Below are 25408 nucleotides of genomic sequence, written 5' to 3' on the forward strand. Positions count from 1 at the left end.
GAGGGTTTAAACATTTATAGTTTTTTAGATGTCAGGTCCCAAACCACATAGTTACAACATTATGGAATATAACACTGCTTCTGGCAACAATACTTTAGAATGATAAACAAGAATCCTCAATTAAAATGTCAATTTAAAGGGTCAATCCTGGATTGGTACGTACATTCATCCAACTGATTTGTTGTATTTAAATCCCGGATTTTCCCTTTTAAAGGACTTCAGTAACAACATTACTCCCCCCAGGATGGAAGAGACATTGAGGGTGGATGATTCTCAGGGTTAAAGGGCTGGTAGAATGGTCCCCGCACACGGTCCGAAACCCACCCTATACCCACTCCCCTCACAGTAACCTAGAGAGAGAGGGGGGGGGAGGAGAGAGAGAGACGAGTGAGAGAGGGAAAAATAAATGAAGGACAACACAGACCAACAGGAGCGTCGGAACGCGTGTGTGTGTCTGTGTGAACGGTGGCTAATAGAAGCTGTGGTCACTAACACATAGGTGACAGACCGAGGTTCAAATAGGAGTGAAGTTCCTGATGGGAGGGGTTTGCACTCCTGAGAATATCCCATTGGTTCCATTAAGACATGTCAGATCAATCAAGTTGAAGAATTGATTTAAAATACTAATATTAGAAGGAAGAAAAACTACCACCATATTCCACCTGCCTTCCCAAACACTTCCTCTTTTCTGACTAGGACTGATGTAGCTGATGGCTGCTTTATAGAGGGATGTTCTACTTACAGTGATATGTGATTGTCTAACCTAGCTAACGTAAGTTCATATAATAATGAATGCCATTTAGCAGACACTTTTATGCAAAGCCACTTACAGTCATGTGTGCATATACAGTATTTTATATATGGGTGGTCCCGGGAATCAAACCCTGAATCCTGGCAATAGAAGTGCCATGCTCTACCAACTGAGCAATACAGTTTAATTGTTGAATGCACTGACTGTCAGCTAAATGACCAAAATGTACATCTAAACAACAGAGTTGTATCATGGTTTCTGTAGTGGTTCTGTCTGTAACAGTGTAGTGAGCTCAGTAAGGTTGTATCATGGTTTCTGTAGAGGTTCTGTCTGTAACAGTGTTTGTAGAGAGCTCAGTAAGGTTGTATCATGGTTTCTGTAGTGGTTCTGTCTGTATCAGTGTTTGTAGAGAGCTCAGTAATGTTGTATCATGGTTTCTGTAGTGGTTCTGTCTGTATCAGTGTTTGTAGAGAGCTCAGTAAGGTTGTATCATGGTTTCTGTAGTGGTTCTGTCTGTATCAGTGTTTGTAGAGAGCTCAGTAAGGTTGTATCATGGTTTCTGTAGTGGTTCTGTCTGTATCAGTGTTTGTAGAGAGCTCAGTAAGGTTGCATCATGGTTTCTGTAGTGGTTCTGTCTGTATCAGTGTTTGTAGAGAGCTCAGTAAGGTTGTATCATGGTTTCTGTAGTGGTTCTGTCTGTAACAGTGTTTGTAGAGAGCTCAGTAAGGTTGTATCATGGTTTCTGTAGAGGTTCTGTCTGTAACAGTGTTTGTAGTGAGCTCAGTAAGGTTGTATCATGGTTTCTGTAGAGGTTCTGTCTGTAACAGTGTTTGTAGAGAGCTCAGTAAGGTTGTATCATGGTTTATGTAGAGGTTCTGTCTGTAACAGTGTTTGTGGAGAGCTCAGTAATGTTGTCTCTTGATTTCTGTAGTAGTTCTGTCTATAACAGTGTAGAGAGCTCAGTAAGGTTGTATCATGGTTTCTGTAGTGGTTCTGTCTGTATCAGTGTTTGTAGAGAGCTCAGTAAGGTTGTATCATGGTATCTGTAGTGGTTCTGTCTGTAACAGTGTTTATAGAGAGCTCAGTAAGGTTGTATCATGGTTTCTGTAGAGGTTATGTCTGTAACAGTGTTTGTAGAGAGCTCAGTAATGTTGTATCATGGTATCTGTAGTGGTTCTGTCTGTAACAGTGTTTGTAGAGAGCTCAGTAAGGTTGTATCATGGTGTCTGTAGAGGTTCTGTCTGTAACAGTGTGTATAATAGGGTTCCATCCACCTGTAAGAGTGACCTCGTCTCCATCCTTTAGGAAGGTTCTTGTCTCTCCTCCTCCCAGGTCCACGGTCTTAGAACCCTTCCACGACAACTCCAACATAGAACCAAAACTGTCTGGATCCTACACACAGAGACAGAGAGAGACAGGCAGAGAGAGAGAGAGACAGGCAGGCAGAGACAGGCAGGCAAAGAGAGACAGACAGACAGAGTGAGAGAGAGACAGAGACAAAGAGAGAGAGAGTGAGTGGGTCAGGAGAGAGAGACAGTCAATACTGAATAAACTCATCAGAACATACACAGTAAAATGTGAACACATGTAAACACTAATTCAGATAGAAAATGCTCACAGACACACACAGAATAACACATACAGTACCGTTCAATAGTTTGGGGTCACTTAGAAATGTCTTTGTTTTTGAAAAAATAAATTAAATAAAATGTCCATTAAAATAACATCACATTGATCAGAAATACAGTGTAGACATTGTGAATGTGGTAAATTACTATTGTAGCTGGAAACAGCAGTTTTTTTTATGGAATATCAAAATCAAATCAAAATCAAATCAAATTTTATTTGTCACATACACATGGTTAGCAGATGTTAATGCGAGTGTAGCGAAATGCTTGTGCTTCTAGTTCCGACAATGCAGTAATAACCAACAAGTAATCTAACTAACAATTCCAAAACTACTGTCTTGTACACAGTGTAAGGGGATAAAGAATATGTACATAAGGATATATGAATGAGTGATGGTACAGAGCAGCATAGGCAAGATACAGTAGATGGTATCGAGTACAGTATGTACAAATGAGATGAGTATGTAAACAAAGTGGCATAGTTTAAAGTGGCTAGTGATACATGTATTACATAAGGATACAGTCGATGATATAGAGTACAGTATATACGTATGCATATGAGATGAATAATGTAGGGTAAGTAACATTATATAAGGTAGCATTGTTTAAAGTGGCTAGTGATATATTTACATCATTTCCCATCAATTCCCATTATTAAAGTGGCTGGAGTTGAGTCAGTGTCAGTGTGTTGGCAGCAGCCACTCAGTGTTAGTGGTGGCTGTTTAACAGTCTGATGGCCTTGAGATAGAAGCTGTTTTTCAGTCTCTCGGTCCCAGCTTTGATGCACCTGTACTGACCTCGCCTTCTGGATGATAGCGGGGTGAACAGGCAGTGGCTCGGGTGGTTGATGTCCTTGATGATCTTTATGGCCTTCCTGTGACATCGGGTGGTGTAGGTGTCCTGGAGGGCAGGTAGTTTGCCCCCGGTGATGCGCTGTGCAGACCTCACTACCCTCTGGAGAGCCTTACGGTTGAGGGCGGTGCAGTTGCCATACCAGGCGGTGATACAGCCCGCCAGGATGCTCTCGATTGTGCATCTGTAGAAGTTTGTGAGTGCTTTTGGTGACAAGCCGAATTTCTTCAGCCTCCTGAGGTTGAAGAGGCGCTGCTGCGCCTTCTTCACAACGCTGTCTGTGTGGGTGGACCAATTCAGTTTGTCTGTGATGTGTACGCCGAGGAACTTAAAACTTGCTACCCTCTCCACTACTGTTCCATCGATGTGGATAGGGGGGTGTTCCCTCTGCTGTTTCCTGAAGTCCACAATCATCTCCTTAGTTTTGTTGACGTTGAGTGTGAGGTTATTTTCCTGACACCACACTCCGAGGGCCCTCACCTCCTCCCTGTAGGCCGTCTCGTCGTTGTTGGTAATCAAGCCTACCACTGTTGTGTCGTCCGCAAACTTGATGATTGAGTTGGAGGCGTGCGTGGCCACGCAGTCGTGGGTGAACAGGGAGTACAGGAGAGGGCTCAGAACGCACCCTTGTGGGGCCCCAGTGTTGAGGATCAGCGGGGAGGAGATGTTGTTGCCTACCCTCACAACCTGGGGGCGGCCCGTCAGGAAGTCCAGTACCCAGTTGCACAGGGCGGGGTCGAGACCCAGGGTCTCGAGCTTGATGACGAGCTTGGAGGGTACTATGGTGTTGAATGCCGAGCTGTAGTCGATGAACAGCATTCTCACATAGGTATTCCTCTTGTCCAGATGGGTTAGGGCAGTGTGCAGTGTGGTTGAGATTGCATCGTCTGTGGACCTATTTGGGCGGTAAGCAAATTGGAGTGGGTCTAGGGTGTCAGGTAGGGTGGAGGTGATATGGTCCTTGACTAGTCTCTCAAAGCACTTCATGATGACGGATGTGAGTGCTACGGGGCGGTAGTCGTTTAGCTCAGTTACCTTAGCTTTCTTGGGAACAGGAACAATGGTGGCCCTCTTGAAGCATGTGGGAACAGCAGACTGGTATAGGGATTGATTGAATATGTCCGTAAACACACCGGCCAGCTGGTCTGCGCATGCTCTGAGGGCGCGGCTGGGGATGCCGTCTGGGCCTGCAGCCTTGCGAGGGTTAACACGTTTAAATGTCTTACTCACCTCGGCTGCAGTGAAGGAGAGACCGCATGTTTTCATTGCAGGCCGTGTCAGTGGCACTGTATTGTCAACAATATCAACATAGGCGTACAGAGGCCCATTATCAGCAACCATCACTCCTGTGTTCCAATGGCACGTTGTGTTAGCTAATCCAAGTTTATCATTTTAGAAGGTAATTGATCATTAGAAAACCCTTTTGCAGCATCAGCATTTGTGGGTTCGATTACAGGATCAAAATGGCCAGAAACAAAGACGTTTCTTCTGAAACTCGTCAGTCTATTCTTGTTCTGAGAAATGAAGGCTATTCCATGTGATAAATTATCAAGAAACTGAAGATCTCGTACAACGCTGTGTACTACTCCCTTCACAGAACCAGTCTCAATGTCAACAGTGAAGAGGTGACTCCGGGATGCTGGCCTTCTAGGCAGTGTTGCAAATAAAAAGCCATATCTCAGACTGGCCAATAAAAAGAAAAGATTAAGATCGGCAACACGAATCTAAGTTTGAGGTGTTCAGATCACAAAGAAGAACATTCATGAGACGCAGAAACAATGAGAAGATGCTGGAGGAGTGCTTGACGCTATCTGTCAAGGATGGTGGAGGCAATGTGATGGTCTGGGGGGCTTTGGCGGTGGTAAAGTGGGAGATTTGTACAGGGTAAAAGGGATCTTGAAGGAGGAATGGTATCATTCCATTTTGCAACTCCATGCCATACCCTGTGGACGGCGCTTCATTGGAGCCAATTTTTATTTTTTTTACCTTTATTTAACTAGGCAAGTCAGTTAAGAACACATTCTTATTTTCAATGGAACATGTGCCTGTTCAGGGGCAGAACGACAGATTTGTACCTTATCAGCTCGGGGATTCGAACTTGCAACCTTTCGGTTACTAGTCCAATGCTCTAACCACTAGGCTACCCTGCCGCCCCAATTACAACAGGACAATGACCCAAAGCACAGCTCCAAATGATGCAATAACTATTTAGGGAAGAAGCAGTCAGCTGGTATTGTGTATATAATGGAGTGGCCAGCACAGTCACCAGATCTCAACCCTATTGAGCTGTTGTTGGAGCAGCTTGACCGTATGGTACGTAAGAAGTGACCATCAAGCCAATCCAATTTGTGGGAGGTGCTTCAGGAAGCATGGGGTGAAATCTCTTCAGATTACCTCAACAAATTGACAACTAGAATGCCAACTCATTTCATGTATGCTTTCATGGAAAACAAGGACAAGTGACCTCAAACTTTTGAACGGTAGTGTATATGCATGCACACACACACTCACCGGTCCACTGATGGTTCCTGAGGCCAGCAGGTCTCCAGGTCTGACGTTACAGCCGTTGACTGTGTGATGGGCTAACTGTTGCTTCATAGTCCAGTACATATACTGGAGAGACAAAGAGAGAGATGGAGAGAAGTGAGAGGGAAAGAGAGAAGTGAGTGACACACACCAACACACACACACCATGTGAATACAATGCTGCACAATTTAAACACTTGCCCCCCAATCCCCCCCTTCCCCAATACATGTGTAAATATTGTACTAGAATATGTGCCTTCCTGTATTATACTTATGCTAAAATGCTTATTTCTATTCCACTGAGCCATTTACTTTATGTTTGTAGTCTTATATTTTATTATTGGTTATTGTTGTTGCATTGTCGAGAAGCAACCTGCAAGTAAGCATTTCATTGGACGGTGTATACCATGTGTATCCTGTACATACCACTAATACAACATAACTGTAACACACACAGAAAGACAGGTAAAAAAGAGACAGTGAATCAGTCAGAAAGACATCCTGTACCTCATCAGTCAAAGCCATTGGACTAAGAGACGTTCTCATCAGAGAAGCTGATGGACTCCACTCACTCACCTCACCAATATATTGGTTACATCCCAAATGGCACTCTATTCTCTTCATAGTGCACTACTGTTGAACAGGTCCCGTAGGGCTCCCCTGATGGTCAAAAGTAGTGCACTATGTAGGGATTTGGGACATAACCATAGTCTATGTGTGAGTACTGAGTACTTGCCTACAACAGCAGATATGACAGCTGCCATAAGGAGGCTAGAGAGAGAGAGGGCTAATGAGATTTAAATCACACAGGATTTATTCCTATCATCTTCTGATTAAAGGGGTAGTCCACCCAATTTTTATAAATCATCATATTTAGTAATATATGATCGTAATATTACCGTTATGTTTTGTAATGTGTATCTTACCTTAGAAGTGGTCTAGAGACCAGTAGTGTGACAGTATCTACGCTAAGTCTTTCATTTCATGGGCATTTACATTGGAGGATGCTGCGTTGAAACATTGAAACTCAATGGTCAATGCTAACCGTTAGCCTGTGGAGCCTCTGGCAAAGACATGTAAGGGTCATCGTAGATGCTGTCACTCCTGCACTCTTAACTGCCTCTGACATGACAAATATTAACAACTTAAGAAAATTGAGTGACCTATCCCTTTAATGCAGTAAACACTAATGTATCTCAATGAAGGAAGCAATCAATCATCTATTGCTGATTACAAATTATCTATAGGGATAGGTCACTATTTTCTTAAGTTGTTAATATTTGTCATGTCAGAGGCATCACAGTAGTGACCATGATGTATCGCTCGCTAATGTATCTCATCTACAGCTCGTCAAAACCCCTGGGCCAGTCCTGCATTCCATAAGAGCTGCATTCCAATTCAGAAAGTAAACCATATTCCAAATGTTCCTCATTGAAAATAATTGGAATTTTCGTGTACTTACTTAATTGACTGGAATTGAAATGGAATTGCCCCAAGCAAGTCTGGAGTAGAACAGTTCGTCTCTGCATTCTAAGTGCATGTTGAGTCAAGTTTGTTCAAGTCAAGTAAAATGTGTGTATATATATATATATATACACACACATTGACTTGTTCAACTACAATATTTTGTCTATTGATTGAGTCTACCAGATAGCCCTTTTCATTATTTTATCAAACTAAATATTTTTATTAAGTAAAAATTCATTTTAATATGGTTCAAAGCTTGCGACCCTCCCGCACGCTGCGCAAATGTAGCCTGTCATTACAGCCATAAACAGCGATTCATTTTTCAAAGTGCAAGACACAGAAATAAACTGCGTTTTACACCTGCATTTTTAGATGAAAGTCATTCATGTTAGCAGCCAATATCAACTTGGGATATCTTCTAACTCCTCTGGTGTCCAGAGACACCAGGATAATAGGCCTGTATGCAGCGGAGGCACCTTGCCTGTCACTCTGGAGGGCCGCCTGCCTGCACCTTGCCTGTCACTCTGGAGGGCCGCCTGCCTGCACCTTGCCTGTCACTCTGGAGGGCCGCCTGCCTGCACCTTGCCTGTCACTCTGAAGGGCCGCCTGCCTGCACCTTGCCTGTCACTCTGGAGGGCCGCCTGCCTGCACCTTGCCTGTCACTCTGGAGGGCCGCCTGCCTGCACCTTGCCTGTCACTCTGGAGGGCCGCCTGTCACTCTGAAGGGCCGCCTGTCTGCACCTTGCCTGTCACTCTGGAGGGCCGCCTGTCACTCTGAAGGGCCGCCTGTCTGCACCTTGCCTGTCACTCTGAAGGGCCGCCTGTCTGCACCTTGCCTGTCACTCTGGAGGGCCGCCTGCCTGCACCTTGCCTGTCACTCTGGAGGGCCGCCTGCCTGCACCTTGCCTGTCACTCTGAAGGGCCGCCTGTCTGCACCTTGCCTGTAACTCTGGAGGGCCGCCTGCCTGCAGCTCATTGCCAACTGGGAAGACCCTTTCTTCCTCACACATATGCTAATAAATTCACCAGAATATGTTAGTTCTACTTCTCCATCCCATAATATTCAAGGCTGTGTGATGTTACAGCTATCTTCAGACATATAGCCAGTTACCACCCAAACTAGGATTATCTGAAATTTGAAAATGATTCATGAAATCGCCACGTAGCCTAGCGTTGTTGTTCTGGAAAAGATGTGTCCGTAGTAGATTGCTAAACTGTAGATACGTGGTTCACTTTATATGGATAATATAAATGCAGTCTTACTCTGTTTTGACCAGGCAAAACCGGAGAAAATGAAACGCTTTCTGAAGACTAATCTGGATATGAGCCTTTGTGAGCTAATGCAGATCACTGTTCATTGGTCAACAGTCAAGACGTGCAACTTGATGGTTCTGAAGCACAGATGAGATGTTTTTTAGACAATCATTTGGTGTAATACCGTGGGCCTATGCCTGAAACCAGATCAAATAGACAACGGTAGAAATATTAAATGTATGTGTATGTAGCCAATTAAAATCTGTTTTAAAAATTCAGTTTCATACTCACAACAAACATTCTCTAAACTTTCGGGGGCGTGCAGTAGTGTGTGAATGCAGTGCAGCTCACAGAAGAAATATCAGACACGAGATTCCCTCCACTTTCTAGACTTTTCCCTGTTAGTTAACACTATCAACGTTTCCCTTTCCTGTGGCGATTGTGATGGAATCAACACATTAGCCACTGTCAATGCAACATACTGAAACAAAACTAACCATGCTAGAGATGATGTTGTAGGCAGAACGCATCACAGTAGGATTCTATTGCAACGACTCAGCCCTACTCTACACAGACCGGCAGCATAACCAATCAGAGCTGCAGTAGGCCTGTATGCAAAATCACCATTGCCACATATGGATCAATGCCATTAACTTTGAACTGGACTGTGTTTACAGCTGTGGTCATGAGTAGATGTGCTTGTTTTGAGATCAAAGCAAGATCTTCATGTAGTCACGTGTTCATATTCTTTGCTATTTAGTGAGCTATTAGCCCAGTTCTAGATCATTTGTCATCAGCAATAGATGATTGATTGCTTCCTACAAGAACACAAAACATGTACATTTCTAGACATCTTTGAAAAGCAAGACAGATTAACATATATATATTTTGTCTTAAAGGGGCAGTGTTGTATTTTGAGACAGGCTTAAATAAACTAAGTAGCCAATAGGCAGAGGGTAGCATCATTTGCCTGATTCTCTGTAATAATGGTATGGGAATAATAATTAATTTGATTTTGTAAAGCGGTTTCTTGCATCAAACACAACAACATTTTCAGTCACCTCCTTGTCTGAAGGACAAGTGGATAAACAGGTTAATGTCAAGCCCTGCATTTTTTTATGGACTACAAGAACCCCACACATTGGCTGTTACTGTAGGCTGAATGATAGAACAGCTACTTACATGTTAAAATGTTATGGGATGCATTTTCTCCACTCTGGTAGGCCTCCATTATGATCAAATAGCCAGTGTAGCCTACTTGGTCACTGTTAAAAATATCTTAAAGCAGATACAGCCTCAGTGTTCACAGTAAACATGCACTGGAAGTTGCACAGAATTTTCACAACGTTCAAGTTTGTGCTTATCAGAACTTAAATTATCTCAGTGCCAGAAAAATTTAGGGAACATTGCTCACGACCCCACAAATAAACACTGCTCTACCTCACCAGACCTGTATTATTTGACCGTTTTCTGGTCCAATCAGAGGGCCAAGTGTGTGTTTCACTAGCCAATCTGTTGCTCTCTGGCTACGTGGAGAGTAATGTGCCACAAAATGAGTGACAAATTATTTCAAGTCATCAGTCTCAAGTCAAACTTGGGTCCCAAGTCTTGAGGCTCCAAGTCGAAGTCAAGCCTAAAGTTAATTTATTTTCTGTCGAATCTGAAGTCATCAAATATGTGACTCGAGTCAGACTCGAGACCAAGTCATGTGACTCGAGTCCACAACTCTGCACATTGATGCAACTGTAGTAAACTATCCAAAGTCTACTTCACCAACTGCTTACCTTGAAGTTGGACTTGCATATAGTGGCTGCTTCCTTCATTGCCTCTCCTGAAAAAAAACAACACACAACAGTTGATTGAGACAGGATATCAACACCTGATATACCCCCTCAATAATACCTCAGAATACATAGGAAGAGCAGTGGAGAGAGTCAGTGGAGAGTCATGAGAGGGAGTCAGGACGGAGAGTCAGTGGAGATAGACAGGAGAGAGAGTCAGGACAGAGAGTCACTGGAGAGTCATTAGAGAGTAGGGACAGAGGTCACTGGAGAGAGAGTCAGGACAGAGAATCAGGACAGAGAGTCAGTGGAGAGTCAGAAGAGAGAGTCTGTGGAGAGTCAGGAGAGAGAGTCTGTGGAGAGTCATGAGAGAGAGTCTGTGAAGAGTCAGGAGAGAGAGTCTGTGGAGAGTCAGGAGAGAGAGTCTGTGGAGAGTCAGGAGAGAGAGTCTGGAGAGTCAGGAGAGAGAGTCTGTGGAGAGTCAGGAGAGAGAATCTGTGGAGAGTCAGGAGAGAGAGTCAGTGGAGAGTCGGGAGAGAGTCAGTGGAGAGTCAGGAGAGATAGTCAAGCCAGCGAGTCAGTGGAGAGTCAAGACAGAGAGTCAGGACAGAGTCAGTAGAGTGTCAGGAGAGAGTCAGTGGACAGTCGGACAGAGAGTCAGTGGAGAGAAAGTTAGTGGAGAGAGAGAGTAAGTGGAGAGAGAGTAAGTGGAGAGAGCGAGTCAGAGAATCAGTGGAGAGAGAGAGTCTGTGGAGAGTCAGGAGAGAGAGTCTTTGGAGAGTCAGGAGAGAGAGTCTGTGGAGAGTCAGGAGAGAGAGTCTGTGGAGAGTCAGGAGAGAGAGTCTGTGGAGAGTCAGGAGAGAGAGTCTGTGGAGAGTCAGGGGAAAGAGAGTCTGTGGAGAGTCAGGGGAAAGAGAGTCTGTGGAGAGTCAGGAGAGACAGACAGGACAGAGAGTCAGGACAGAGAACCAGGAGAGAGTCAGTGGAGAGTCGGGAGAGAGAGTCAGGAGAGATAGTCAAGCCAGCGAGTCAGTGGAGAGTCAAGACAGAGAGTCAGGACAGAGTCAGTAGAGTGTCAGGAGAGTCAGGAGAGAGTCAGTGGACAGTCAGGACAGAGAGTCAGTGGAGATTCAGGAGAGATAGTAAGGACAGAGAGTCAGTGGAGAGAAAGAGTAAGTGGAGAGAGTGAGTCAGTGGAGAGAGCAAGTCAGAGAATCAGTGGAGAGAGCAAGTCAGTGGAGTGAGCGAGTCAGTGGAGAGTGAGTCAGGAGAGAGTCAAGAGAGAGAGAGTCAAGAGAGAGAGAGTCAAGAGAGAGAGAGTCAAGAGAGAGAGGGTCAGGAGAGAGAGGGTCAGGAGAGAGAGGGTCAGGAGAGGGAAAGTCAGAACAGAGAGAATGAACAGTCTTGGTCGTAAAGAATACAAAGCTCTTAATGGTAAATCATTACCTCCCTTGTGTGTGTGTGTGCTTAATTACCAAGGCAAGGCACTCATTCACTAACAATTCCTTTTTACTGTGTGTCTGTGCACGTATGTGTGTGTTGTGTGTGTTTGTGTAAAACCCAACATACCTTTCACTGACACAAATAAGTTAATGTTGAAGGTGAAGGCATCGTCATGGCATAGATAAGGGAGGGGCTTTGGATCCTGAAACAGAAAGTGGAAATAGAAGAGCATGAAGAGCCACAACACTCTTAGAAAAAAGGGTTCTTCAGCTGTCCCCATAGGAGAACCCTTTTTGGTTCCATGTTGAACCTTTTTTGGTTTCAGGTTGAACCCTTTTGGGTTCCATGTAGAAAATTGAGCCCAAAAGGGTTCTACCTGGAACCAAACAGGTTCTTCAAAGGGTTCTCCTATGGGGACAGCTGAATAACCCTTTTAGATTCTAGATGGCACCTTTTTTTCTAACACAGTGTGGATACTGGCTCTCATTACTAAAAGCTTACCTGAATGGTGAAAATGTAAGTGTTAATGTAATGTAAAATACATCCAGACCACCCACAGTATAATGTAATGTAAAATACATCCAGACCACCCGCAGTATAATGTAAAATACATCCAGACCACCCGCAGTATAATGTAAAATACCTCCAGACCACCCGCAGTATAATGTAAAATACATCCAGACCACCCGCAGTATAATGTAAAATACATCCAGACCACCCGCAGTAGAATGTAAAATACATCCAGACCACCCGCAGTATAATGTAAAATACATCCTGACCACCCGCAGTAGAATGTAAAATACATCCAGACCACCCGCAGTATAATGTAAAATACATCCTGACCACCCGCAGTATAATGTAAAATACATCCAGACCACCCACAGTATAATGTAATGTAAAATACATCCAGACCACCCGCAGTATAATGTAAAATACATCCTGATCATCCACAGCATAATGTAATGTAAAATACATCCAGACCACCCGCAGTATAATGTAAAATACATCCTGACCATCCACAGCATAATGTAATGTAAAATACATCCAGACCACCCGCAGTATAATGTAATGTAAAATACATCCTGACCATCCACAGCATAATGTAATGTAAAATACATCCAGACCACCCGCAGTATAATGTAAAATACATCCTGACCATCCACAGCATAATGTAATGTAAAATACATCCAGACCACCCGCAGTATAATGTAAAATACATCCTGACCATCCACAGCATAATGTAATGTAAAATACATCCAGACCACCCATAATGTAATGTAAAATACATCCAAACCACCCATAATGTAATGTAAAATACATCCAGACCACCCGCATACTATAGGGCAGCAGGACCACCAGGTCTATACTATATTACACTACTATACTGTTTGTGTTCTTCACCTGGACAGTGTTGGGCTCAGCGAAGGGCAGCAGGGCCTCCATAGGAACCACCCAGGGTGAGATGGTTGTCCCAAAGTTCTTCCCCAGAAACGGACCCAGAGGAACGTACTCCCACGCCTGGATATCCCTGGCTGGAACACACACAGGAAGAAGAGTGGTTACCCTTTATTTTACCATTAGATGTTGAACTGGTATTTACTGAATATCCCTCAGTGGACACACAGATCACAGGTAGGTTTGAATACTATGTAACCTGCCCAGTGATGAGTCCATCCTATGTTGATTGGATGATCGTAGACCAACACAGCTAAAGTACCTGTACTAACAGTCCCTGTGCATAGCTTCAAAACCTTGGTATTGTGTAGGTGAAGTTGTGGGATGTTCAACTGAACTACTGGTCTTTTTGACTATTGACAATCCAGGAACTATTCTATGAAATATTGTGTTGAGGGATGTGATAAATGATCATGTACTGTAGTCAGCAGGAAAATCTATTTCAACTATCAATACCCCTCTACTCTACATATTAACCCAGGTGGAACCTGGCTCAGACTCCCTTACATCTGGGAGTCTGAGCCGCAGGGGTGGAAAATACGCCCCAAATGGCACCCTATTCCCTATATAGTGCATTCCCTTTGACCAAAGCCCTTAGAGTTCTATACACTGAGTGGACAAAACATTATGAACACCTGCCTTTTCCATGACAGACTGACCAGGTGAAAGCTAAGATCCCTTATTGATGTCACTTGTTAAATCCACTTCAATCGGTGTAGATGAAGGGGAGGAGACAGGTTAAATAAGGATTGTTAAGCCTTGAGACAATTGAGACCGTGTGTATGTGTGCCATTCAGAGGGTGAATGGGAAAGACAAAAGATTTAAGTGCATTTGAACAGGGTATGGTAGTAGGTGCCAGGCGCACTGGTTTGTGTCAAGAACTGCAACTCTGCTGGGTTTTTCACACTTAACAGTTTCCTGTGTGTATCAAGAATGGTTCACCACCCAAAGGACATCCAACCAACTTGACACGACTGTGGGAAGCATTGGAGTCGATCTGGCAAACTAACAATAAGGTGAAGCCTAGTAGGCTGCGTTCCAAATAGCACTCTATTCCGTACAGTAAAGATACCTTAATAGAAAATTAAAAGTGAAAGTCACCCAGCATTATAATACTTGAGTAAAAGACTAAAAGAATTTGGTTTTAAATATCCTTAAGTATAAAAAGTCAAAATAATTTCAAATTCCTTTTTTTTAGCAAATAAGACGGCACACTTGTTTTTTAAATTTACGGATAGCCAGGGGCACACTCCACCACTCAGACATCATTTACAAACAAAGCATTTGTGTTTATTGAGTCTGCCAGATCAGAGGCAGTAGGGATGACCAAGGATGTTCTCTTGAGAGAGAAAGAGAGAGAGAGACAGATCGCGACAGAAAGAGAGAGATGGAGAGAAGATGATCTTGAAATCTCAAGGCTACAGTCGAAACCACTCCTCCTCCTGAGATCCTTCTGCCTCATCAATAATCAATAACCTGTCATGTTTTCCTGAGTAACTTACCCTGATCCCAGTGACTAAATATGAAATGTTTACATCAACATGTATAATGAGGAACTAAATGAAGGAACTTACCCTGATCCCAGTGACTAAATATGAAATGCAGAACTAAATTAAGGAACTTACCCTGATCCCAGTGACTAAATATGAAATGCAGAACTAAATTAAGGAACTTAAGTTAGTGTTATTATGGAAAGTGGATGTTTTTCAATTAGTGTTATTGACGTTAGGATTTTTCATTTACGGATATATCATTTTTGGCTAATGATTCTACTATTGGCTGTTATAGTCGATAGATACATTCTTTTGAAAATAAAGAAATACGGTATGGTGCTTATTAATTTATGTCTTAAAGTGAGGTGGGCCGTGTAGGTGTGTGTGCATGCACATATGAGTGTGTAAATAAGTGAGTAAGTGTGTGTGTGTTATCGTGACTTGTGAGTGTTCTCATGAGTGAGTAAGCGTGTGTGTGTGTAGTTGTTAGTGACTGTGTGTGTACTCATGTGTGCGTGTGCATGAGTCTGCGAGTGAGTGTGTGTATAAGTGTGTGTGAGGCCTTACCACTCCAGTCATTCATTAGCACCATGCCAAAGATGTGTTGGTGGGCTCTCTCTATGGGAATGGGCTCACCAAGACGATTACCTCCACCTACAAAGAATGCCTGAGAGAGAAAAAAAGAGCCAGCGAGAGAGAGAGACATAGAGAAAGAGAACCAGCGAGAGAGAGAGAGACATAGAGAGAGAAAGAGAGCCAGCGAGAGAGAGAGACATAGAGAGAAAGAGAGCCAGCGAGAGAGAGAGACATAGAGAGAAAGAGAGCCAGCGAGAGAGAGACATAGAGAGAGAAAGAGAGCCAGCGAGAGAGAGACAGAGAGAGAAAGAGAGGCAGTGAGAGAGAGAGAGAGCCAGCGAGAGAGAGAGAAATTAGATAAAAGGCAGAGAGAGAGAGTGAGAGAGACAGATCATTGTTTTGTGATGCCATTGATATGAACCACCTCCTTGGTTGTAATAAAGTGTAGCTATATAAAGTGTATACTGACCATCTCCAGCTCAATGTCCAGCTGCTTGGACTGGCCAAACACAGGAGGCTTAGCTAAGAGAAAACACAATGGAAGAGGAAGACCGTTAGTGAGGGACACAAAAACAAAGTGACACTGGTCTGAGAGGTTTTGTGTGTGTGTGTGTGTGTGTGTGTGTGTGTGTGTGTATTTCTCTTTGAATTCAGTCTGCTTTGATTTTCAGACTAGGCGTTGTGTTTCATTACATTGGTCGGGTCTCATCTGTCCAGAGGGTCTGCGTATGGGGGTCCCAGACACCACTATGGAAGAAGCCCTGCCATGATACCCCACGGGCAGCCTCAACCTGAGGGACACAATCAGTCAGTCAAACAAACATAATAATCATTTGGAGGGGGGTTTATATTTGTCCTGTCACACAAGTGTTTCTTGCATATCCCAACTCCCCCTAAGACAGCCACAGGGAGTGTGATCACCATTGTCAAGAGCCCCTAGAGACATCGGGGTTAAGTGCCTTGCTCAAAGGCACAGGGACCAATTTTTTTCACCTTATCAGCTCCGGGATTGGAACCAGCAACATTTTGGTTACTGGCCCAACACTCTAACCTTGAGGCTACCAATCAATTATTCAGCCAGCCAGCCAGTCCAATAAACAGGCAATTAGTCAGCCAGCCAGTCAGTAAGTTAGCCAGCCAGTCAATGCGTCAGTCAGCCAGGCAGCCAGCCAGTCAAACAAACAGCTAGTCAATCAGTCAGGCAATCGTTCAGTTAATCAACCAATCAATCAGTTTGTTTATAGCATTGTACAAATACAGAAATACGGATCCAGAGAGAGTAAGAAATGAAGAAAAATGGAAAGAGAGACAGAAAGAAGAGAGGTTCCCAACCGTGACAAAGACAACAGCCATATGAACAGCAGCTGTGGTGTCTGAAGGATGGTGCAGTGTTGGACTACAGACTCACTGACTGACTGACTGGAAGGATGGTGGAGTGTTGGACTGCAGACTCACTGACTGGAAGGATGGTGGTGTGTTGGACTGCAGACTCACTGACTGACTGACTGGAAGGACGGTGCAGTGTTGGACTGCAGACTCACTGACTGACTGACTGGAAGGATGGTGCAGTGTTGGACTGCAGACTCACTGACTGGAAGGATGGTGCAGTGTTGGACTGCAGACTCACTGACTGGTTGGATGGTGCAGTGTTGGACTGCAGACTCACTCACTGACTGACTGGAAGGATGGTGCAGTTTGTGAAAGAACTGAAACCGCCCGAGCGCTCCAGTCAATTAGAGAAAACTAATTGTGTCCCTCACACATCATAGGTCACAGTACAGCACCAGGCCTTAGCACGTTTCTCTCTCTTTCTCCCTCTCTATCTTGTTCTCTCACTTTTAATTCTTATTTCATCCGTTCTCTTTTCTTATTTTTCCCTCTCCCTCTTATCTCTCTTTTTCTCACAGTGTCTCTCTCCAAATAACCACCAGGAGAGATAAAAACAACTCAAACAAGAAAAGCTACATTGTTATCTGAGGAGTTTGACTTCTAGTGGATGGTTTTCAGAGAACCTGACCAATATGGTTAATCAGTGAGTTACTCTGTCTACATCTAATAATATGGTTAGTTAGTGAGTTACACTGTCTACATCTAATAATATGGTTAGTTAGTGAGTTACTCTGTCTACATCTAATAATATGGTTAGTTAGTGAGTTACTCTGTCTACATCTAATAATATGGTTAGTTAGTTACTCTGTCTACATCTAATAATATGGTTAGTTAGTTACTCTGTCTACATCTAATAATATGGTTAGTTAGTGAGTTACTCTGTCTACATCTAATAATATGGTTAGTTAGTGAGTTACTCTGTCTACATCTAATAATATGGTTAGTTAGTTACTCTGTCTACATCTAATAATATGGTTAGTTAGTGAGTTACTCTGTCTACATCTAATAATATGGTTAGTTAGTGAGTTACTCTGTCTACATCTAATAATATGGTTAGTTAGTGAGTTACTCTGTCTACATCTAATAATATGGTTAGTTAGTGAGTTACACTGTCTACATCTAATAATATGGTTAGTTAGTGAGTTACTCTGTCTACATATAATAATATGGTTAGTTAGTGAGTTACTCTGTCTACATCTAATAATATGGTTAGTTAGTGAGTTACTCTGTCTACATCTAATAATATGGTTAGTTAGTGAGTTACTCTGTCTACATCTAATAATATGGTTAGTTAGTGAGTTACTCTGTCTACATCTAATAATATGGTTAGTTAGTTAGTTACTCTGTCTACATCTAATAATATGGTTAGTTAGTGAGTTACTCTGTCTACATCTAATAATATGGTTAGTTAGTGAGTTACTCTGTCTACATCTAATAATATGGTTAGTTAGTTACTCTGTCTACATCTAATAATATGGTTAGTTAGTGAGTTACTGTCTACATCTAATAATATGGTTAGTTAGTTAGTTACTCTGTCTACATCTAATAATATGGTTAGTTAGTTAGTTACTCTGTCTACATCTAATAATATGGTTAGTTAGTGAGTTACTCTGTCTACATCTAATAATATGATTAGTTAGTTACTCTGTCTACATCTAATAATATGGTTAGTTAGTGAGTTACTCTGTCTACATCTAATAATATGGTTAGTTAGTGAGTTACTCTGTCTACATCTAATAATATGGTTAGTTAGTGAGTTACTCTGTCTACATCTAATAATATGGTTAGTTAGTTACTCTGTCTACATCTAATAATATGGTTAGTTAGTGAGTTACTCTGTCTACATCTAATAATATGGTTAGTTAGTGAGTTACTCTGTCTACATCTAATAATATGGTTAGTTAGTGAGTTACTCTGTCTACATCTAATAATATGGTTAGTTAGTTAGTTACTCTGTCTACATCTAATAATATGGTTAGTTAGTGAGTTACTCTGTCTACATCTAATAATATGGTTAGTTAGTTAGTTACTCTGTCTACATCTAATAATATGGTTAGTTAGTGAGTTACTCTGTCTACATCTAATAATATGGTTAGTTAGTTAGTTACTCTGTCTACATCTAATAATATGGTTAGTTAGTGAGTTACTCTGTCTACATCTAATAATATGGTTAGTTAGTGAGTTACTCTGTCTACATCTAATAATATGGTTAGTTAGTTAGTTACTCTGTCTACATCTAATAATATGGTTAGTTAGTTACTCTGTCTACATCTAATAATATGGTTAGTTAGTGAGTTACTCTGTCTACATCTAATAATATGGTTAGTTAGTGAGTTACTCTGTCTACATCTAATAATATGGTTAGTTAGTGAGTTACTCTGTCTACATCTAATAATATGGTTAGTGAGTTACTCTGTCTACATCTAATAATATGGTTAGTTAGTGAGTTACTCTGTCTACATCTAATAATATGGTTAGTTAGTTACTCTGTCTACATCTAATAATATGGTTAGTTAGTGAGTTACTCTGTCTACATCTAATAATATGGTTAGTTAGTGAGTTACTCTGTCTACATCTAATAATATGGTTAGTTAGTGAGTTACACTGTCTACATCTAATAATATGGTTAGTTAGTTACTCTGTCTACATCTAATAATATGGTTAGTTAGTGAGTTACTGTCTACATATAATAATATGGTTAGTTAGTTAGTTACTCTGTCTACATCTAATAATATGGTTAGTTAGTGAGTTACTCTGTCTACATCTAATAATATGGTTAGTTAGTTACTCTGTCTACATCTAATAATATGGTTAGTTAGTGAGTTACTCTGTCTACATCTAATAATATGGTTAGTTAGTGAGTTACTCTGTCTACATCTAATAATATGGTTAGTTAGTGAGTTACTCTGTCTACATCTAATAATATGGTTAGTTAGTTACTCTGTCTACATCTAATAATATGGTTAGTTAGTGAGTTACTCTGTCTACATCTAATAATATGGTTAGTTAGTGAGTTACTCTGTCTACATCTAATAATATGGTTAGTTAGTGAGTTACACTGTCTACATCTAATAATATGGTTAGTTAGTTACTCTGTCTACATCTAATAATATGGTTAGTTAGTGAGTTACTGTCTACATATAATAATATGGTTAGTTAGTTAGTTACTCTGTCTACATCTAATAATATGGTTAGTTAGTGAGTTACTCTGTCTACATCTAATAATATGGTTAGTTAGTTACTCTGTCTACATCTAATAATATGGTTAGTTAGTGAGTTACTCTGTCTACATCTAATAATATGGTTAGTTAGTGAGTTACTCTGTCTACATCTAATAATATGGTTAGTTAGTGAGTTACTCTGTCTACATCTAATAATATGGTTATAGTTAGTGAGTTACTCTGTCTACATATAATAATATGGTTAGTTAGTGAGTTACTCTGTCTACATCTAATAATATGGTTAGTTAGTGAGTTACTCTGTCTACATCTAATAATATGGTTAGTTAGTGAGTTACTCTGTCTACATCTAATAATATGGTTAGTTAGTGAGTTACTCGGTCTACATCTAATAATATGGTTAGTTAGTGAGTTACACTGTCTACATCTAATAATATGGTTAGTTAGTGAGTTACTCTGTCTACATCTAATAATATGGTTAGTTAGTTAGTTACTCTGTCTACATCTAATAATATGGTTAGTTAGTGAGTTACTCTGTCTACATCTAATAATATGGTTAGTTAGTGAGTTACTCTGTCTACATCTAATAATATGGTTAGTTAGTGAGTTACTCTGTCTACATCTAATAATATGATTAGTTAGTTAGTTACTCTGTCTACATCTAATAATATGGTTAGTTAGTGAGTTACTCTGTCTACATCTAATAATATGATTAGTTAGAGAGTTACTCTGTCTACATCTAATAATATGGTTAGTTAGTGAGTTACTCTGTCTACATCTAATAATATGGTTAGTTAGTGAGTTACTCTGTCTACATCTAATAATATGGTTAGTTAGTGAGTTACTCTGTCTACATCTAATAATATGATTAGTTAGAGAGTTACTCTGTCTACATCTAATAATATGGTTAGTTAGTGAGTTACTCTGTCTACATCTAATAATATGGTTAGTTAGTGAGTTACTGTCTACATCTAATAATATGGTTAGTTAGTATGTGGGGAATGAAAACAGATATATACACTGAGTGAACAAAACATTAAGAACACCTTTCTAATACTGAGTTGCAACCCCCCTCCTCAATTCGTCAGAGCATGGACTACAAGATGTCAAAAGCGTTCCACAGGGATGCTGTCCCATGTTGACTCGAATGCTTCCCACAGTTGTGTCAAGTTGGCTGGATGTTCTTTGTGTGGTGGACCATTCTTGACACACACAGGAAACTGTTGAGTGTGTAAAACCCAGCAGAGTTGCAGTTCACAACAAAAACCGGTGCGCCTGGCACCTACTACCATACCCCGTTCAAATGCACTTCAATCTTTTGTCTTGCCCATTCACCCTCTGCACACATACACTATCTATGTTTCAATTGTCTCAATGATTAAATTATTATTTAACCTGTCTCCTCCCCTTCATCTACACTGATTGAAGAGGATTTAACAAGTGACATCAATAAGGGATCATATCTTTCACCTGGATAGTCTATGTCACAGAAAGAGCAGGTGTTCTTAATGTTTTGTCCACTCAGTGTAGTTGTGGAACAGGGAACCCTACAGGGAACCCTATTCCCTTTGTAGTTTACTACTTAGACAAGAGCTTTTTGGGCCGAGTGGCACAGCAGTGTAAGGCACTGCATCTCAGTGCTAGAGGCATCACTACAGACCCTGGTTCGATTCCAGGCTGCTTCACAACCGTCCGTGATTGGGAGTCCCATAGGGCGGCGCACAATTGTCACAGCGTCGTTAGGGTTTGGTAGTACGTCATCGTAAATAACAATTTGTTCTTAACTGACTTGCCTAGTTAAGTAAAGGTTAAAAATAAAAAATTATTGTGCACTATAAAGAGAATAGGAGGCCATTTGGGACACAGATGAAGTGTTGGTTGTCAAATCATACCAGTTGGGCATCAGGGCATTCTCCTTCCCTCGGAACATAATGCCAACATTGGTGGCATGGTCTCTGGATGAGTAGAAGTCAGTGTAGTCACCTGTGTGTGGTTATATATAGATGCATGTTTGTGTGTGTGATGGAGAGAGAGAAAGAGGGCAATTAAGTGACACTGTTAAATATGTACAGTGAACCAATGATCAGCCTTCAGAACCTTTAGATAGCAAACAAATCTCACAATCACTAGTAAAGTTCTATTGGTTAACAGCGCCCCCTCTTGTTCAAGCATTATACAAACACCTCAATTGCATTGTCTAGACTCCTCATGTCCTATCTCCTTGCTTCCTTCTCAAACACATTGGATGATCCTCTCATCTGATACAGGGTCAGATTTTGTTTAATACCACAGAGTTAAAGTTAGCAATGGCAGAGCCATAAATCTGATCCTAGGTCTATGCTTAGGGACAACTGTAGGACACATCAAGCTCAGTGAAGAGACAGGAGGAGTGAAATATTGGGTGCATGTCAATAGTCTAAAGTGGCTTCCTCTCCTTGCCTCTTGTCCTACTGTTAAACAACTCACCTATCTCAGCAGGCAGATGCATCGTGGCTGAACTCTTATGGAAGAACGCTCTGAGACATAAACACACACACATTACAGAAAAGTAAACATGCTATAAACCATGATAGAAAATTAAAGGATAAGGGAATACAAGAACATAATATGATTTTGATTGCAGCCAAAAACCATATCCTAAACAATTAATATAATAATTCAATATATTTGACATGAACTGTTGAAGTGTTATAGAAGTACTATAGAAGTGATATAGAAGTGTTATTGAATATAGAAGTGCTATAAATTATATAGAAGTGCTATAAATTATAGAAGTGTTTTTGAATATAGTGTTATTGAATATAGAAGTGTTATAGAGTATAGAAGTGCTATAAAGTATAGAAGTGTTATAGAATATAGAAGTGTTATAGAATATAGAAGTGCTATAAAGTATAGAAGTGTTATAGAATATAGAAGTGTTATAGAATATAGAAGTGTTATGGAATATAGAAGTGCTATAGAATATAGAAATGTTATAGAATATAGAAGTGTTATAGAATATAGAAGTGTTATAGAATATAGAAGTGCTATAAAGTATAGAAGTGTTATAGAATATAGAAGTGTTATGGAATATAGAAGTGCTATAAAGTATAGAAGTGTTATAGAATATAGAAGTGTTATAGAATATAGAAGTGCTATAGAATATAGAAATGTTATAGAATATAGAAGTGTTATAGAATATAGAAGTGTTATAGAATATAGAAGTGTTATAGAATATAGAAGTGCTATAAAGTATAGAAGTGTTATAGAATATAGAAGTGTTATAGAATATAGAAGTGTTATAGAATATAGAAGTGTTATAGAATATAGAAGTGCTATAAAGTATAGAAGTGTTATAGAATATAGAAGTGTTATAGAATATAGAAGTGTTATAGAATATAGAAGTGTTATAGAATATAGAAGTGCTATAAAGTATAGAAGTGTTATAGAATATAGAAGTGTTATAGAATATAGAAGTGCTATAGAATATAGAAATGTTATAGAATATAGAAGTGTTATAGAATATAGAAGTGTTATAGAATATAGAAGTGCTATAAAGTATAGAAGTGTTATAGAATATAGAAGTGTTATAGAATATAGAAGTGTTATGGAATATAGAAGTGCTATAAAGTATAGAAGTGTTATAGAATATAGAAGTGTTATAGAATATAGAAGTGCTATAGAATATAGAAATGTTATAGAATATAGAAGTGTTATAGAGTATAGAAGTGTTATAGAATATAGAAATGTTATAGAATATAGAAGTGCTATAGAATATAGAAATGTTATAGAATATAGAAGTGCTATAGAAGTGCTTCTTACATATGGCAAAATCCAATAAATAATTGTAAAAAAGTGCTACAGAAGTGCTGGAGGCTGACCTGCTCCTGAGGCTGACGTCGTCTCTGAGCGTGGTCTCGTTGGCAGACAGCAGCTGCTGTAGACTCCTCCTGGCCTCCCTCCATGCCTCGTACCCCAGACCCATGAACGCATTCAGAGTCGGCTAGTCGAGAGGTTGGAACATATGATGGAGGAAACGCATAAAAATCTAAAAGTATTATTTGATTTTATACTGTACATAGCCCTCATAACAAGTAACCCAGGCTGGACCCCCAAGGAGCAAGTAACAGCACAGTGGCAATGAAATACAACCTGAAAGGAAGAAACTTCAAGAGAAAACAGGCATGTTTGCAAGTTGAATGCAAGTCCAATTTGTTTTGACGTTGGTGTGGGGGCGGATCTCACTCATGCAAGCAGGTCTCTTCATTGACGCCCCCAGGGGTGGAAATGGGGGGAACCGGGTTCCAGGAGGGAAAATATCCTCGGGGGAACCTGTGCATTTAAGATTGAATTCAAGGAGTGAAATCATGATAGAAAATATTCTTCTTCTTTCATTTCCTGTTGATAGCCTCATCATGCTGTTGAAATCACATGAGGTTTCTCTCCTTGTCTCATTCCCCTATCAGCACTAATGTGACAGAACTGGACAGGCGAAAGACAATTCCCAGTAGGAATTCACCATTGTGCTTTAACGGATCCTGTTATGTCAGAGCAGCACCCAGCTGACGGGGGAGACAGTTGGGAGGCAGCAGCACACAAGGCCTCCAGACAATAGTGGTATTAGGGACCCATTCACAGGCAGAGGGCGAGAGGAGACACTCCAAACCAATTCACACTACTCGCTTGTAGATTTAATGTACTGTACAGTCCACAATATATGAAGCATACATCCTAATTGATGACTCGGGTATGGTATTTCTCAAGGAAGAAAAGCAGTGCATCGTGGCCATTGAATAGACCTACCCTCCTAGCACACTGCACTATTGACTACATAAGGTAGGCCCATGTAGCTGTAAGTAAACTAGTGGAGATACATAGTAAACGTGCCATGTTACATTACCAGGTGAATGCATAATGTATATTGCCATCAGTGCCGATAAGAAATATCAACCATCAATACGAGACATTGAGGAGCATTAGACATTTTGATGGCCTTACCTGGTCAAACACATCCTGGTGATTGGAGAGCACAGGGCCTCTGAAGAGTGATTTTATAACGCTCAAATCCAAAATCTGATCTCCAATCGCAACCCCAATCCGGTGCCTGGGCTAAGTGACACGAGACATTTGTGAAAACAGTAAACAGGAATGAAATACCAAAATGGAACGATATTGGAGAAGCTACCTTGTAAACTACAATGTTTCATCCAAGAGAACCTCACGTTTCCACAGTGGTTTGTAACATTTTATCCCAAGAAAATCCATTTACATGCCCTAGTTTTATGGCACAGGAGACGGTGTAGGAAAACCGATTCAACTAAAAGTACAACACATTTAGCGTCATACTCACATTTTCCGGTGTCGAGAACACGCCATATGGTAAATTGTGATAGGAGAAGTCGGACTTTTCGTCAATTTTTACAAAAGACATTTTGAAATTGCAGTTGTACTCCGGTATACTTTCCAAGGTAAGCAACAGCGTGAGTAACTTCTTCCAGATGTTGACCGCAGCCATAGGACAGCCCGCCTCCCACAGAATGAGCCAACGACCAATAGGAAACGCTCTCTTATATCCACCCTTTTTCAAGAACTGTGATGAACCCAAAACGGTTTGAAAATGACTCAGCAAAAATG

The 25408-nt window shown here is 40.9% G+C and overlaps 1 protein-coding gene across 3 annotated transcripts; it reads right to left on the reverse strand.

The window, feature by feature from the left end:
• LOC110506870 (fumarylacetoacetate hydrolase (fumarylacetoacetase)) lies at positions 1-25325 on the reverse strand. 3 transcript variants are annotated; one of them, XM_090239165.1, is made up of 14 exons: positions 25125-25323; positions 24773-24883; positions 23656-23777; positions 22262-22311; positions 21688-21778; positions 15921-16018; positions 15697-15749; positions 15219-15318; positions 13104-13234; positions 11829-11904; positions 10263-10309; positions 5743-5844; positions 2026-2143; positions 1-350 (listed from the first exon to the last, which is right to left on the reverse strand). In XM_090239165.1, the coding sequence occupies exons 1-14, from the start codon at positions 25287-25289 to the stop codon at positions 280-282; spliced, it is 1335 nt and encodes a 444-aa protein (XP_090095291.1). In that variant the 5' UTR covers positions 25290-25323; the 3' UTR covers positions 1-279. The 3 variants fall into 3 exon arrangements, 2 of the variants coding, with proteins under 2 accessions (XP_090095291.1, XP_090095292.1); XM_090239166.1 differs by having other exon boundaries at positions 23656-24106; positions 25125-25318; XR_016496906.1 differs by lacking the exons at positions 1-350; positions 2026-2143; positions 5743-5844 and adding an exon at positions 6265-6528 and having other exon boundaries at positions 9661-10309; positions 25125-25325.
• Positions 25326-25408: the final 83 nt, after the last annotated feature.

Source organism: Oncorhynchus mykiss, chromosome 6 (assembly GCF_057628025.1).
Source record: "Oncorhynchus mykiss isolate SJ-2025 chromosome 6, ASM5762802v1, whole genome shotgun sequence".
NCBI classification, from domain to species: domain Eukaryota; kingdom Metazoa; phylum Chordata; class Actinopteri; order Salmoniformes; family Salmonidae; genus Oncorhynchus; species Oncorhynchus mykiss.